The sequence below is a fragment of the Diplotaxodon limnothrissa genome, linkage group LG17 (assembly GCF_057381915.1).
Source record: "Diplotaxodon limnothrissa isolate DT_005_m linkage group LG17, D_limnothrissa_male_GT1.1, whole genome shotgun sequence".
NCBI classification, from domain to species: domain Eukaryota; kingdom Metazoa; phylum Chordata; class Actinopteri; order Cichliformes; family Cichlidae; genus Diplotaxodon; species Diplotaxodon limnothrissa.
In genome coordinates this window covers 32231219-32248654 of record NC_140612.1, presented here as the reverse complement: position 1 = coordinate 32248654, position 17436 = coordinate 32231219, and the positions used below count along the sequence as shown (strand labels likewise).

Genomic DNA, 17436 nt, shown 5'->3' with positions numbered 1-17436 from the left:
GTGTGATCTGCCTACACAAAGTCTCTTGTTCTTAACAGTAATACTGATAGCTGATGTGGAGATTTGATTCTTCTCTGGAAACATAATCAGGCTAAGCTCCTATTTCACAAAGCCGAGACCAGATAAACACAAATCTCCTCCCAATGTCTGCCTTCGTGTTTTTACACAGGTTTGTCGAGGGTGATGCAAATCACGCTGAGATCTTAGGCGGCTACTAAGCCTCTCTCCTTTCAGGAAAGATATTCAACCCCAGTTCCACCAGCGCCCCCATTAACATGGTCCACAGTGGTATGCACACAAACGTCAGCTTCACGTCGGCCAGCCTTTCCAGCTTGGCGCACAGCGTCAGGCAGAAGCCGAGCTTCAGCAGCATGGCTGTCAGGTACCAGCTACGCAGGCGCAGGTCTGGAGAGCCGTTGCGCGGGTCGTATCCCGGCTTGCAGCGGCCTGCCATCTTGATGGCGAGCATGAGGATGAGGATGCCATCAAAAACCCAGACAGGGAGAAAGATGAGGAACCAGTTCCACTGCACCTGTAGAGAGGAAAGGGAGAAGATGCTAATAGTTGAGGTTGTTGGGAGGAATGTGTCACTGGATGGAGACTGGGTGGAGATTGCTGATGAAGCTATGAAAACTGTTACCTTTCCATCCAATTTGAGCACCAGCATAATGAGGAAAACCAGGGTGAAGACCCAGGTCAACAAAACCCTCTGAGCCAGAGACATCTCACTCAGTGGAGACCAGAGGAGGAGACAGACAGAAGCTGCACACAGACAGACCACATGTGCACGTGTTATAATCAGAAAATATGTTAAATAATGATAAATGCATGCTTTTGTAGCATAAAACGTGGATTTAAAAACTGACAGCAAGGCAGGAATCAGAACTAACTGGATTATTTGGTGTCAGCTATGCTCTCCGTTGCAGCATCAAACAACATTTCGCTGATGGCCGCTTTGAAATAATAATTTAATGCCATAATTGTATTCATTGTCAGATTAAAAACACTGCAATTAGAGCTAGCTGTTACAGCCTAATAGCATTGTGCTAATCGCTGGCTGTGACTTACTTTAGTGTGTTTCCAGCTCGGCAGACAGCATCTTCCTTCCAATGTGTCCTACGCATTCACATTCTCATATCGTTTCTTATAGCCAGTCATGTAATTATCAGCAAACGTGTCCGTTAATAAAAATAGACTGGGAGATTTTTTTAGGTCCGTTATCCATACGGGTCCCGCCTCTCCTGGGAGCCGATTGGTGCTCCTCACGTTTGTTTTAATGTCCGTCACGCTGCGTTGTAACCGTAAAGTGTTCACGAATGCGCAAAGCAGTTGTTGGGTTTTCCTGTAGTGAGTTTTCACGTCCACTAGAGGTAAGTAAAGTTCTTTTTATTCCCCCCCCCCCCCCCCGGCGTTTCTGATTATATCCTATTCGTCGTGATGGTATTTAAAATTTTAACCCTGTATTTTCTCGTTTTTTGACTTTCGAAATACTTATTGTATTCATGTGTGACCCTAGTCTTCTTTCCTATTTGCCAACCATCGATGGCGATTATTTGCTGAAAATATAACTGCGCCTTTATGCGGCGGTTTACGGTAAGGGGGCCGAAGTAGTATTTTTACAGTGAGAGACAGAAAGGGAAAGGCTAATGCTTGAAACACTGGCGAGCAGATACTCAGCATCTCCTCCAGACAATGGACAAGGCTGGCTAGCCCAAGTTCATTATAAACTACGCTTAGAAAGCGCGCCTGAGCTCTGTCTGTGGACTTGGAGCCGCCTTCGCAGTCAAAGAGGTAAGACTGAGCGACTGCACGGCGCGTTTAGACGGCAGTAATCAGGGTTTCGGGGTTAAAGACAGCTGTGTGGGCTGTTATGCCTGCCGGTGGCTCAGCTAACATATAGCCTGGCAGAAGGGAGGAGGACTGTCTGTATATGAACCAAGATAACCACGAAGACTGCCCGAAAGCACAGTGGCTGCTTCCAGCTACATGCCAGCTAGCATCAAAATTAGCTGCATGTGTTTCCCCACTCATAGTGGACCGAGCTTTACTTCACAGTAATGCAAACGTTGACATTTTTAGCCTGTTTTACTTCCTCTACCTCTTTGCTATTTTTAAATCTTCCACATCAATGTTATTAAGAATAAGATTTTTAGTACAATCTTTTCTAACAGTATTTCTATAGCAAGTAAAAAGATAAAAAATCAACTGAGAAAGCAATCAAACTTGTATAAAAAATAAAATAGGCAAGTAGGGTTGCTCTTAACTATCACCTTTATAGTAATACCGTTTATTGCATGGCATTTTGTTAGGCTCTGACTGATTTACTATTCAAGCTAAACTGCTGTGTGAAAGTATTTGCCTGCTTTTTTATTTTATTTTATTTATTTGCACATTTGTCACACTTGCATGTTTCAGGTCAACAAATTTTTATATTAGACAGTGATAAGCTGAGTGAAAACAAAATACAGTTTTTAAGTCATGGTATCATTTATTAAGAGTAAAAGCTATCCAAATCTACCTGAAGTTACGTAAAAAAATAATTGCCCCCATGTGATTAACCACTTTTTTTTTGGCCAGCTGAGTTCAATTTAACTAGCCACACCCAGGCCTAATTACTGCCAGGTAGAGCAGGGCGATATGGCCAAAAATATTTATCACGATATATATTTGAAAATTTGCGATAACGATATAACTGACGATATAATTGATGCGAGACAAAATACAACTCCACAACGTTACTAGCGCAAAAAGACAACCTTCCATTTATTTTCACTTAAACAAGAAGCTGGTTTTTATGTACATTAAAGCTTTATAAAAATGTAACAGTGCAAATGCAAATTCCTTGCTGAAAGTTTAACCAAAAGACATTTCCAGTAGAAATGGGCTGACATATCCTGAGCATAACCATGTATAATATCCACTGAAGTTAAAAAGAGGTGCTTTGCAACATTAAACTGCAGTGTGCAGTACGCATTTTTCGGACCATAAGGTGCACGGGATTATAAGGCACATTAAGCGAAACAAAGCAGTCAGATAAATCAAACTTTATTAAACTCATTCTTCTTGCTTCCTCCACTTCTGTACCATTGATTCATTAATGTTGAATTCTCTGGCAGCTGCTCTATTCCCATGTTGTTGCAGTATATTAATGACTAACCTCGTATTGTGGATGGATTATCTCAGTTGTTCTCCTGACTGAAGTTTGGTCCGTGTACAGCATCCTGCCATGCGATTGCATTTGTCTCTAACCATGAGGAACCTTCATGTTAACTTTTATAAGTGGAAAAGTGTTAGTGTTCGTCCTCCAGCTTCACTGTTTATGTTATGCTAACATAGCTGTGTCGCTAGCGATCACGTAGCACATCATTATATAGCAGCTAGCCCAACTTCAGTAACCCTACAAACGTCACTGCTGTTTAGTTTCCTGTCTTCATTTGTGTTGGAAGTGATAGCAGAGCTGTACGTTTGAATTTTTTCAGAAATCTCTCAGTCAGAACATGCTATATCATGTTTAGGTAACTAGCGAAACTAGCGAGCTAACTTCCGCTAGCTTCCTGCTAACTTCTAACTCCGTTAAATGTAATAACTTGTTTTCATGGATGCCTGGAAGTTAAACTTTATAGTTACACCTGGTAAAGCAGCAATGTTGATCGTTTTATTAAAGATGAAAGAATTTAGACAGTTTTTAACTCTCAGTGATGCTGCAGTGTTGTTTGACCTGAAACATACGGAGTTTAGGACCCAGATTACTCCCACATATAAGAGCATCTTAGTCCGACAAATACGACAATAATGACGGCCGCTTGCATGTTCTGCAAAAAAATGTGCTTTGTCGTGTATCTGACGGACAACAACCAAACCAGTTCCACATCACGGAAGTTGCACCATTTTTACAAACCAATTCTGGTTCATCTGTTTCACTCAACAATCGGCCATGTGCGTATGAAAACAAAGGCACTGCGCATGCGCGTTTTACTCCCATTCTATCGCGATATTTCATTTTCCTATCGTTGCCTAACATTATACCGGTATTACCGTGAACGGTATAATATGGCCCAGCCCTACTGCCAGGTCTGTTGACTCGTGAAATCGCTTCTCTAGAACCTGTCTGACAACATGAAGAAGGCTAAAAGATCTCAAAAAGAAACTCTTCGTCTCACAATCTAAAGTGAAACTGAAGAACTGATGCGAAGCAAAGTTGTTGACATCTTCAGTCTGGAAAAGGTTATTTCTAAGGATTTGAGACTTCAGCGAAGGACAGTGAGAACCATTATCCAAAAATGGAGAGAACCTGAAATGGTGTTGACCCTTCCCAGGAGTGGCCAGCCTATTTTAAAAAAAAATAAAAAAAATACTCCAAGAGTGCACCAGTTGAACACCAGCTGAACGCTTTGAAATGTCTGAGTCCTGTTACATCCAGCATAAAACTAACACAGCATTTCACAAAATGAACGTCATGATGTGTGTTTCTGTGACTTCCTGTGTAAACATGATCAACATTCAAACATGGTACTGTGATGGTCTGGGGCTGCTTTGCTTCTTCAGGACCTGGACAGCGTCCCGTGATTGATGTAATTATGGATTCTGCTCTATACTGGAAAATCCTGAAGGAGAATGTCCGGCCATCAGTTTGTGTCCTGAAACTCAAGCTCGCTTTGGTTATGCAAATTTTCCAAAACACACCAAGTCCACCTCCAAATAGACTTGAATCTGATTGAGATGCTTTGACCTTAAACAGGCTGTTCATACTTGGGAAAACTCTCCAGTGTGGTTGATTTAAAACAACTCTGCAAAGAAGAATGAGCCAAAATTCCTCCACAGTAACGTGAAACGCATAACAAATGATTTAAAATCAGATTTTTCTTTACTAGGTTTATCTTTGCCTGATATGTAAAATGTATTTGAGCTGAAACATGCACACGTATCAAGCAAAAACAGGAAGAAGTCTAGAAGGAGGCAAATGCTTTTTCACTTTATTTAACTACGAAGACCCATTTATATCAAATCTGGTTCAAGCTATACAAACACAATATTTAAAAAAGCAGCAAATACAGTGAAAGGTAGCGTATAGGACATAAAATGGCACAAAAAATATTAGTGCCCTCCTACACAGTCTTTTAAATCAATTAAAACATGCATCTAAGCAGCTATAATTTTGTCTGTTTTTTGTGGCTGTCCATAAACATTGCATTTCTTTTAACCAGCCAACTGCTTGCAGGCATACAGGTAATCGGAAGCCATCAGGGTGCCCATAGTCTGCTAAGCTGTGATGTACTCTGCTGCATGTGCTGCAGATATTGCTGAGGGCTACAGCCACTCTATTTAAAAAACAACAAAAAAAAAAAACAATACAAATGTCCGTGCATGTCCTTCATATCTGTGTATCTCGACTAACAGATGTGCCAATATATGTGATAGGCCAGTAACAGCAGTTCGCCTCGTGCTCATCTACATTATTCAAATCTTTATCTGTCTCTTCTACTCTATTTTACTCTGCTTTAAAACCTGTTAGTGACTGTGTCAGAGAAGTGAAACTGCTGCAGGCTTCTGCAGGGGGTCAGGCTCTCAGTTTGGCAGGCCTACTGATTATCCAACAAGTTTATCGTTGAGCCTGTCTGTCTGCTCCAATGTCTGACCAACAAAGTCATCGCTCACCCAGATTTCTATCTGCAGTCATAATTCGACCTCTAAATTAGTCCGCTGTGTCGCACCGGTTGAGTTGCTTTTAAGCCTAAAAATCACTTTTTCCTATTAAGCCGTACACGCTGAAGAAGCAGATCAGATTATCCTGATTATCCTTACAAACACGGTGACAACAGCAGTAAAAATGATCAGCTGCTGAGTTTTTTCCGCTGTTGGAGCAGTTATACCTGACTGTGTTTGCAATTCAGCCAGGAGTGGAACATTTTTATTTTTTTTTTATTTTTTTTTAATCAAACTGCAAGTATGTGACTTGTGCAACAGCTAAGCAAACCTTTAATCTCGCTTGCTGTGAACCCCATGTACAGCTTATACTGTAGGGCCTCGTATTCGGGGTAGAGAAATATAGTTTTCTTAGACTCAGTAGGGTTGTGTTAGTCATATGATCATCAACAGGAATGGGTTTTCCCCAAAAGGAGCTACTAGGAACTACCTGTTTAACAAGAAAAAAACTGGGAATGATATCAGAGATCTCACTTAAATCCATTATGAAGTGCCTTTGAGCAAGGCAGATCAGTGCTCGTTTTCCTGCCTCGCTGCAGGAAGCTGTGGTTCAGAAGTGCAGTTTGTTTGTTTTCTTCCTGACAGAAAATAGCTCACTTTTGTGTTATGTTGCATATTCACTGTGGTGTTGCACACACATGGGATTCCTGTTAATGCCCAGACACACAAACAGGGTAGGACTCGGCAGCTCGTGTGCCTTTAAAACACTGATTAATCATCTGCTGGTCCACTACTACAAGTCAGACCATGTATCTGCACCGCATCGTTGTGTGCACACACAAATGTGACTTGTAGAGAGTGACTCCCTCGTTGAGTGGCCTTCTGTATATTTTTACACCCTTTGGACATTGCAAGAGTCTCTTGGTCCTGCAAGGCCTTAATTGTCATTTGTCTTCACCTGACAAAGTGTGGATGAAGGCATGCCCAAGGCTGGCTAGAGAGAGATCCCACTTCTTGCATATGTTCTCTGGGCTGTTATTTCTAGCTTTAGTAATTAAAGTAATTTAAAATAAAAGCAGTGTTTCTGTAAATAGTTTCTACTTTTGCACACGTGAGAGTGCATTCTCTGCATCTCAATCTCATCCTCACCTAGTCGCCTTAGTTGTCTCCTTGTTGCATTCCCCCTTCATTTATTTGTCTCTTTGAGGAGCTCTGAGACGATGGATTGCATTTTGTTTTGTGGAGCGTGAATCTGCCTGCAGAGCTTGTTATATCATCAGCTGCAACATGGTTATATCACACACTCATCTGCTATATTATTTTATGCTACGGCTGCAGCTTGGCCTGCATGGAAGTGATATCATGCGTAGAAATAAAGTCACTGCAGTGGTGATTGTGAGCAGAAAGGTCAGTTGACCTCATAATCACTTAACCATTTCTTTGTTATCACCTTAGCTGTACTGCAGCTAAAAGAGCAGTCAGTAACAAGGTGGCAGTGACCAGAAGCTGCAGTTGGGACTCCAACAGTTTACACAGGAAGTCACAGAAATGCACGCATCCTGTTAAGTCTGAATGCTGCTTTAATACAAAATAAGAACAAGGAAACATTTAGTAATGCCTCTGGAAATTCTTGTTCTATAAACGTCCCGAATCCACTAGGACTGGGCCATTTATTCTGAGCTTAATCTCAGTGGCGATTATAGCTTTCAGTGATTATGAGGACAAAATGGTCTGGGTAAAAAGATAACTTTTTTTTGTGATATACTAAATCAGCAGTCAAAATGCACAGCAACATTAAAGAAGAAAAATGGGCAGTTTTAGATATAGGGTGAAAGGTGGGTTACATCATGGACAGGTCAACAGTCCATCAGACTGCTAATAGACCGTCAACCAGTTTAGACTCACCTGTTTAAGCAGTAGTTGGACAGGAAAGCCAAACAGAGCAGCCAGACTCCTCAGAAAAGGTGTTTGAGCCCAGCAGCTCCTTGCTGTGTGGCACAAACTCAAATCACTGCAAAACCATCTCCCCTAAGACTTAATGGGGTCTGAGGACTTGTCCTCAATTTGGTGAAGGACCAGTGACCTTATCAAACGGATCTTTACCCAAGTTGTGCTCAAGGTCAAGGTTACATTTGCTGTTTTTACAGGCAGTAGCTTGTGAATTGTGAGCTAGATCTCATTAATGCTCTGGTTATAAATGCCACTTGTCAAAGACTCTATAAAGTTTATGAGAACTGTGTGTAATTAAAGCTCAATATAGTCTCCTCTTGACAGCTGGAGGTCTCTAATGAGCACATGTTAAATGGAAGAAAATCCACCTACATAAAAGAAATAAAATCAAATGTTTAATATTTAGTGGTGGATCAAGAGGTTATGTCCTGAGAGCTGGTAGGCATTTCAGTACATCAGGTTTTACCAGTGGGAGCATTTTGACTCTGGACCCGATGAGGATCCGTGCTAAACGCTGTAGTTCTGCTTGGATTGATACAGCTCTGTGCATTATCCTACTGGTGCCAGCTGATGTACACACACACAGGTGCTTTTAATAATTTTTCTCAGAAAAGAGCTCTCTGTATGAAAGTTCTGCAAACTGGTCACACATCACGAGCTGATAAGAATATTATTGTGAACAGGAAGTGCAGCCAAACTGACAGGAGCATCGGACGCCTCTTGCAAGGTTTTGCAATTCAAAGTGATTGAGATCTTAGATTGGCTTTTTGGCAGCAAAGGGCAGGTTCCCCTCTTTTACACATCTAAGCTACTGTAACCAACCAGCGTGATTGTTTCGTGTTTCTTCTTCCCCCATTTGGGATACATCTTCATCACTGTGAAACAAAATACTGGACTATAAGTGAAACTTACCACAAAGCCTCATATCTAAAGTTATAAGGTCTCAGCTGTGTTGCAAACTTTTTTTTTTTAAATAAGCATCCTGTCTTATCTCTCTTAATGCGATAAGGAGATCATTTCATGACTCCCTGAGGTTACAAGTCATTCTTTAACTTGGGTAATTGCGAAGGGTTTTTACTGTTGTCCATCACTTCAGTATGACATTACAATAATGTAATAATGCTAATCATATCTGATCATTTACTAGCACAAATTACCTGAGTTTGTTTGTTTGTTTATTTTTATCTGAGTCTGATTGGTTTAAATGTAAATGCAATTTTCTCATAATTTTCTGAGTCGTAAAACTCTGATTCTAGGGGGAAAGTGTGGCGTTTTAGGAATTACTTCAGGACATGCTGGGACTGCCTGCCCTGTTATTACCTGGAAGGTTATTGTTGAGGGTAAATTGATGGCAATAACGACAGCATGTCGATGATGAAGGAAGAATTGTGAGGATGATTGTGATTATTCCAATCCTTCTCTTGACTTTAAACAAGAGCTGCCCTGTTAGGTTGAATATTTGGGTCCCTTGCTGCCTGTTGTTAATCATTACAGTTTCTGAGAATTCATACTGTCTGCAGGCAGACTTTCTGTGTTTGTGTTCATTTGAAGTTCAGCAAATGATACACGCTGCTTTTTAACCCCCCCTGTGGAGTCTCGTGACATGGACCCATGCCAAAGTCCAATTACACAGTGCTCAGGAGGCACTTGCACATGCATTAGAGCCCCATTTTAGTGAGTGACCAGTAGGGTTGCAAAGGGGCGGAAAATTTCCGGTAAATTTCCATGGTAAGTTAAGCTTGGGAATTTTGGAAATATTCCATATTGGAAACTGTCCATGGAAATAATGGAAATTATGGAAATTAATGGGAATTTAGGAGAACTAACTGGGAATATATTATTTCCAAGCATAAATATAAACAGAAATCATAAGAAAACCTCCATGCAAAATGTTTTCAACAGATATTTAAACAGATTTATTTGTAAGTACAGTAGAATAGAACACGTTTCAATAACTTGTTTCATGGATGAATAAAAACAGAAATGTTGAGTTCAATATTACCATCCCCTAACCCCGCTCATTCAAAAATGCCCCCTGTCCAAAAATCTCCACAAAGTCCCATTCAAAAGGTTAAATGAAAAATGCCACTTATCCTCCAAAACGTCCCATTAAACATTCAAATCTTCCTTCAAGCAATCCTCTTTTCTCATTTTTGCTCAGTCAATAGACTCTTCCTGGACCTCATCATCATCCAACAACATGTCCACTTCCTCAGCATCCAACTCTGAGTCTTCCTCTTCAGTGTCACTTTCCAGCTTTGTTGAGGATGGCTCTGTGTCAGGCTCAAAGAGCCGTAGGTTTGCCCGAATGCCGACCAGCTTTTCCACTCTCACATTTGTGAGCCTGTTGCGAACCTTTGTGTGGGTGTTCCCAAACAGTGACCAGTTGCGCTCGGAGGCGGCTGATGATGGTGGGATTTGGAGGAGGATGGAGGCTACAGGTGCAAGGGCCTCAGATTCACATAGTCCCTTCCACCAGGTGGCTGCAGATATGTGCTGGCATGACTGCCATATTCCATCCCCTTTCCAAAGGCCTTGCTTTGTTCGATACTTTGCCAAACTGCCTAGAACTTTGCCTTTATCGAGACCCAGGTGGTCAGACATGGCTGTAATGACCGCATAAGCACCGTTGATCTCTTCCCCGGAAAGTATGCCCTTGTCATATTTGGGGTCCAGCATGTATGCTGCTGCATGCACTGGCTTCATGCAGAACTCCCTCCGCTGTTCCAATGACTTGACCACAGCCGTTTCCTCTGCTTTCAGTAGTAGGGAAGTGGGCAGAATTGTCTGGATTTCTTCTTTGAGTTCTGCAAAAAGGCACTGGACATCTGACAAGATGGCACCATCCCCCTCTATCTTCGCTATTGCTACTGCAATAGGTTTGAGGATTTTCTGACTGCTAGATACTCTTTCCCAGAACACATCATCCAAGATGACCTTCTTGATGTCACTGTCGATGCCTACAGACTGGGATATGGCCATCTCTTGCAGAGACTCCTTTCCCTCCAGAAGGCTGTCAAACATGATAACAACACCACCCCATCGCGTTATGCTGGGAAGCTTCAGTGTAGTACTCTTGTTCTTTTCCTTTTGCTTTGACAGAAATGTAGCGGAAGTTACTTGTTTGCCTTTAACATATTTCAGAACTTGCTTCACTCTCTTATTCAGAGTGTCCATTGTTTTTAGTGCCATTATGTCTTTTAGGAGAAGGTTTAGTGTATGGGCTGCACAGCCAATAGTAGTTATATGAGGGTAGGTCTCCTCCACATGTGCCCAGGCAACCTTCATGTTGGCTGCATTGTCAGTGACCAGTGCAAAAACCTTATCTGGTCCAAGGTCATTGATGATCACTTTTAGCTCATCTGCAATGTATTGGCCTGTGTGTCTGTTTTCCTTTATGTCTACACTCTTGTAGAACACAGGCTGAGGAGTGGTGATTATGTAGTTAATAATTCCTTGTCCCCTGATATTGGACCATCCATCAGAGATGACTGAAATACAGTCAGCTTGGTCAATGGTCTGTTTCACCTTTGCTTGAACTCGACTGAACTCTTCATCCAGTAGATGAGTAGACAATGCATGCCTTGTTGGGGGAATGTATGCTGGTCGGAGAACATTCAAAAATCTCTTCCAGTACACATTGGATGTCAGCATCAGGGGTGAGCCAGTTGCATAGATTGCACGAGCGAAACACTCATCTGCGTTTTTCTGGCTAGTGTCATCCATAAAATCAAAGAATCCTCTGATGCCAGAGGGACCAGGAGCTGATGAGTGGGTATCTGACTCTGATACAGCTGAAACAGATTCATTTTCCCCTTGAGTGGAACTCCTGGCTGCTGCATGTGTTGGGCCTTGAGGAATTTTTTTGCACTTTGCAATGTGCTGCTGCATTTTTGTGGCATTCTTCACGTACGTCTTATCACAATACTTACACATATATACAGATTTCCCTTGTACATTAGCTGGTGTAAAATGTCTCCACACATCAGATAGCGCACGTGGCATTTTTCTGTAAAATAAAACAAGAGCTTGTAAAAATGCTAATGCAATGCAAGAGATCGTAATAATACAATTGCAATATGATAATAAACAGATATAAATAGTAAGGCTAGCTAAACAACTGGAATGATCTTCAAAACAAAACAACCAAATGAGGAAGCTAGCATCTTCTTTATGTTATACTAGCTATGGCTTATTTAGCATCTAACAGATGCTAGCATTTTATTTAGCATCTAACAGATGCTAGCATTTTATTTAGCATCTGATTAGATGCTAGCATTTTATTTAGCATCTGATTAGATGCTAGCATTTTATTTAGCATCTTATCAGATGCTAGCATTTTATTTAGCATCTTATCAGATGCTAGCATTTTATTTAGCATCTTATCAGATTGCTATCTACCAGATTAATACATTTTATGTGATATTCACAATTTAAACATTTAATGAATATATTTTCCCATAATATCATCAAAACTTACCTCACTTGTTAAGTCCACAGGCTCAAATGTGTGCCTTTAATACTCTTTGTCCTTCAGGCTCAAAAGTGTGGTCCATGTGTACATGTGATGGAGGCATGCACAGTGCCAATAGGTGGTCTCAATAGCCATTCAGCAAGCTTGTGCTCTGTACATGTGATTAAGGAATGGCATGGATATTCAAGTGTATTTGAATTGCATTTGTTTGTTTTTGTCAATATTATGCTAAAATATACTTTCCTCAACTATATTTAAGTTCCCTAAGAAGAGCCAACCTTCAATTTTGAAAATTCCCACTTTATTCCCATAAATTCCCGTTAATTCCCGTTTATTCCCATAAATTCCCGTTAATTCCCGTTAATTCCCATGGAAAGATTCCATCTTTGAAAATTCCGGGAATTTTGCAACCCCAGTGACCAGAAAGCCAGTATAGTACGTGAGAGCCTGAGATGCACACAAACACCTGCTGTTGCTTTGAACCTCAAATGCGATCGTTTCATTGCAAGTAGTCTGAAACGACACTCTTTCTGTTTTACAGTCGTCTGGTTTCAACAGTCTCCAGTCAAGCTACACGGCCCAAACAGAGGTGAGTCCTGTGTCTGAGTGCCCTCTGAATGAAATGGAGGAGATTCTTGAAACCTCACACAGACGGTTATGAGGGTGTCTTCAGTCAAGCTTACACACAGAGCTGCTCTGCTCAGATGGCAACAGCAGTTCATGAGTTCTGTTCACTGTGTCTGAAAAAGAGAGACAGATGGAAAAATGAGACTGTGAAAAAAGCAATACTTCCCTTTTGAGAAGGTCAGACAAGTAGCAAACACTTGGTGTTTGTGTGTGCGCGCGTCAAGTGAACAAAGTCTGTGGTTGGTATTCGTGGTGTGTGTGTTTGTTGGACTGTGTTTTCCAGTCCAACAAGTTGCCACTGACTAGGGGTGACACAAAATTGCCCAAAAAATACACATTTTTGGGGCAATTTCGAGTTGGCTCTGCCAATCAGTAATCTACGTGGTATGCACCCTCAAAACTGGATCGCAACAAATTGGCGCTTTTGAGAGTACGTTTGCTGATAGTAACGCCATGTTGTTCAGCTAATAACACAAGGATTTCATCATTTGTGAAGCCATGCTGAAAATAATCAGCAATTTGTGCATTCATGACTGGCTGTAATATTGGTAGCTTAGCTGTAGCATTTGTAGCTGAGGGCTTCAGTTTCCGGGTAACAAGGAAATGACGTCATTCACGTAGATTACTGATTGGCAGCGCTAACTCGAAATTTTGAGTCATTAACTAAAAATTTGGAGAAAAGTCAAAATTTCGAGCTACTTTTCTCGAAATGTGTAGTTAATAACTTGAAATTTTGAGTTATTTTCTCGAAATTTTTTTCTTTGTGTGGCGGAAACGGGCTTTCATATCCATCAGCAACTTAAAAAAATGAAATTAAAGCCATCATGGTAGTGTCAAAAATTCCAGTTCCTCTAATGGCCACAGGTTCCAAAAGTGAGTAAGACCCCAAATTAAACAAAAGTATTTTTCTCTAGAATACTACCCTGTGCAACACTCATCTGAAGGCTTAAATTTAGGGATGTGCCTGTTTTGATTGGCAGCTACCGTGACAAAGGAGCTGTAACCTTAGTTACTTGCGAGGCCTCACCTTTATTAATTCGACGCACTGAACTGGACCTGTGAGCAATGTTTGTTTGTTTCAGTGCCATTTCAAATATTTTCACTGTAATTATCTGACAAAGGATGTTGGTGTCTGTGACTTGCAGTCCGTCTGAGTCTTTCGGTATCAATCCGATACCAAAAGTAAATACAGGACAGTAGTGCCTAAAGACTTGTAGGTTACAGTTAAAGGTTATTATAATCAGACATTCTTCATAAATCAGGTTTCAGGTAAAAATATATATACATTTTTTGTTTAAAATCGAATAATTTACATATTGTCATACTGTTATTATTTTAATGTCTGAATATAGTCTGTAGTAATCAGTCTAAACTAACATTAACTAATGCTGAAGATCTTATGTACCTGGTTACTCATTGCCTCTCTGAAAGAAGTGTAACGGTGAGCTGTGTCTGTGCTGGGGTCTGGGTCTGTGTGATTAATTTCCTTCCTCCTCGCTTCGTTTCTTTTTCTGTTTGTTCTGGGATAAAGGGTTTTTCTTTTTTGTGGTCTTTCATGTCTTTATTTAAGTTGTTGCCACGGTAGAGAGTCTCCTTCCAACCCGTGTCAGTGTTAGCAGTGTTTTCATTTACAGCTGTAAAGTAGCTCTACACATGGTCGTCTTTCTCACCTGCTACATGTTAGTGGGGGAGGAGGGGGCGGAGCATCGTTTGCACAGACATGTCTGCTTTCTGATGAACTTGAGCAATGTATCTGTGCTTCTCATGCTGTTTTATTTTATTTTTATTTGTTTTTATTTCTAGTCTTTGATGTTTTTTAGCCCCTGTCACTTTTGTGGTAAACTCCCCTGCCTCTCCCTTCCTTGTTTAAGCTTACTTTACAGCTTAAATGTCGAACTACATGCTGCTGAGTTGTTGGAAGAATGCACGCTAGTACGTTTGCATTGGTTGCAAATACACAAACATGATGCCATAAAACACACGTTAACCTGTTAGCAATAAGTACCACACATGCAGGTCTGCATTTCAGCTGTACAGTCTCCACTCACATGTACAAATATGGTCTCCTCTGGGTCCAAAACATGGTGTCAGCTGACAGTGAAACATCATCTGCCTCAACAGAGAGGCATGAAATCACAGTGGCTACACTTTTCCTTTTTATGTGCAGTATAGTAACTATGCCAGTAGCCACCAATCATACAATCAAAACAAGCTGCAGTAATAACTAATTATCTAGTGTAGCTACAACTGCTGTACAAAGTTAAGTCAACGGACATAATCTTTCTTTGAATAGTTTCTCCAGCTCTTTGCACTTGTATTTTAATGAAACCCGCTGTCCACAAAAAGACACGTAAAAGGCAAAGTGAACTAATAACATTACAATTTTTGTTTTGTTTATAGGCATTATGAATTTATTATTATTATTATTATTATTATTAGTAGTAGTAGATGTATGTATGCATTGTTATATTCTGTTTTTGTTTGTTTCAGTGCAAATTTGATGAAGCATCCAAATGTTGGACATGCATATGAGATGATTCGAGTTTGCTTTCAAGTTGTGCCTAAGGCAGAAAAGCTGCTTACCTGAGGCATTTTGTATGAATATATTTATTTATTGAAGCGTAGTAATAATAATGCTCAGTGAAAATTGTACAAGGGAAACGTGCAGATGCTTGGTCCTAAATTATGAACACACGAATGATCTACATGCACACGTTACATTCTTCCTGTGGCTGTAGAATCAGGCCTATGAGATGGAAGACAGGTGTGTTTTATGATTATTGCTCGCTTTGGTCTCTCATTGAGGTATTTGTAGTTTATACCTCAATACTTACTGGGATGTAGAGCAGCACTGAAGGCTTTCCACTACTGAAAATTAACCTGACTCCTGCTTATGAGTTACTCTAGATGGATGTGTCATAAACATGGAATATTTTGTGGCAGATCTCAAATTTGGCAGACACAGTTTAAGCCAGATTTTAACTTCATGGCTTTTAGTATCTGAATGCATTCCTGATTGCTCTGATCAGTTTAATGGGCATCATTACACTCAATTATTTGTCCAAATAATGAGATGTGAGGCTTGACAGATGGATGGATTTCTGAATTGACTGGCTTGCAGTTTTGAGTTTTTCTCACATGAAGGGACTGAAGTTTAGCGTGTGGTTGTTTTGATAAAATTAACTTGTGTTTTGCATGTTGTTGAAGCCTAGTTGTAAAACTTAAAAACAGATGACACTGGCTGCGTCCTCCAACCACAAAGGCCCTTTTCTATGTTTAGAGTTGTAAATATAACTTCATTTAAAGCCTGTATTTAAGTGAAACTGCTACAGACAACCAAGAAGCTGTTGTGTTTTTTGTTTTGTTTTTTTGTTTTTTTTTGGAAAGTCTTGCTCATTTGATTTGTCTTGTCTAACAAACTGTTCAGCTTAAACAAACATCACAGTTAAATGTCCAATTTGCTGTCTGTTTATAAGGGTTTACGGTAGATCAACTGTAAGGTTGTTTGGTGTGACTTGAGATAGTCAGGAAATCACCCTAGAACACCTTTGACTCTCTATTGCCGTCCGTGCAGCCTCATGTTTCCTGCAGGCATGCACACATGTGCCCTCTCACCCAGCCCAGAGAGGTAACCTACTCCCATCATGAAACATGAAGCACCCAGATAGGAGGAGAGCAGCTAGTGTTACACATCACAAGATATGAGACTTGTGAAGGAGGTCTCCTCCTGTGCTCATGTTTTCATTAGAGATCCCAAAGACACATGATCCGACTGTCAGTTTGTATTAGAAGTGAGTAGGATGGAAAAATGAAGAAGTTTGTTTTATAATGCAGTTTTCTGTCTTGACTGAAGACATGTCTAGTTATGATATTGTAAAACAAGCTCTGGGAACTGCTTTGCTAAAGATCGGACCATGATGAGGCACCTTCTTCTAACCCTACCTGACTCTTTCAGTCATGTGTAGGTTTGTTTTCAAGTAGCAAAATTGGGAAAAAGAAGCGGAATTTCTTGTCTTTTCCATCTCTTTTTGAAGTTTGAACAGCATTGAAGGCCTCTAACCTGTTTAGTCTAACAGCCCATCGTTTTAAGCTCATCATTTTAGCTATGTAAGCTTTCCTTATATGCAGATAAAACCTGTTTCGTGAACTCTTACTGCTACAAATGTAAAACCTAAAGTGACTCATTTCAGCCAGCATCCAAAACCTCCGATGTTAATTTGGTTTGATGAGGAAGTGAAACAATGTATACACTTGTATATGACAAGGATTAGGCAAGCATACACTGCACTTACTGACCGTAGCTGTGTTTTGTTTTGTTTTTTTGTTTTTTTGTTTTTTTTTTTCTAGAGGAAATTTAGGGAACAAAACATTAAACAGCATGTCAGTTTTGCCCAATATTGGACTCTTGAATCTGGCTTCCATTGCCTGTTGGTAAAGTTTTACTTTGCTATTTTCCCCCCAGTGTTGAAAAGTGTCTTTCATTGGTTTAAACACTTTCAAATACTGTGAATAAGAAAAGTGCATGTGTGCGTCATTGCTGCCAGGCACCTGCTGCACTGTTGCATCCTGTTTCAAATAAAGCTGTGAGCTCAAAGTTCAAACGAGTTAATAGTCCTCTATTTTCAGTCTTGTAGTGTCACTGCTTCTTTTGGCATAAGCTTATCATATATGTCTTTAAAAATAAAAGGATGTGCTCTAAAATTCAGGCAAGACTGGGCCTTGTTTGTTGTTTTGTTTTTTTG

At 40.4% G+C, this 17436-nt stretch overlaps 2 protein-coding genes across 5 annotated transcripts in view; one reads left to right on the top strand and one right to left on the bottom strand.

Moving 5' to 3' along the window:
* Positions 1–214: 214 nt before the first annotated feature.
* On the bottom strand, positions 215–1095 carry LOC146615268 (transmembrane protein 60-like). Its single transcript, XM_085376343.1, has 3 exons — positions 1069–1095; positions 641–762; positions 215–532 (listed from the first exon to the last, which is right to left on the bottom strand). Exons 2-3 carry the CDS (start codon positions 722–724, stop codon positions 215–217), a joined length of 402 nt encoding a protein of 133 aa, XP_085232469.1. The 5' UTR covers positions 725–762; positions 1069–1095.
* Positions 1096–1642: 547 nt separating this feature from the next.
* The window catches only part of LOC146615267 (protein PHTF2), a 55595-nt gene continuing 39801 nt past the window's right edge, over positions 1643–17436 (top strand). For 3 of the 4 annotated variants that reach the window (XM_085376727.1, XM_085376725.1, XM_085376728.1), the window contains exons 1-2: positions 1643–1791; positions 12609–12656. The gene's annotated coding sequence lies outside the window, so the exon portion shown is untranslated. The remainder of the gene's footprint in view (positions 1792–12608; positions 12657–17436) is intronic. The other variant, XM_085376726.1, reaches the window with a different exon arrangement.

What these genes read in the sequence shown, in the direction of transcription:
- LOC146615268 (XM_085376343.1), bottom strand. Translation starts at nt 724, where the DNA reads ATGTCTCTGGCTCAGAGGGTTTTGTTGACCTGGGTCTTCACCCTGGTT. An exon ending in TGCTCAAATTGGATGGAAAG is followed by an intron (nt 533 to 640) that starts GTAACAGTTTTC and finishes TCCTCTCTACAG; the next exon opens with GTGCAGTGGAACTGGTTCCT.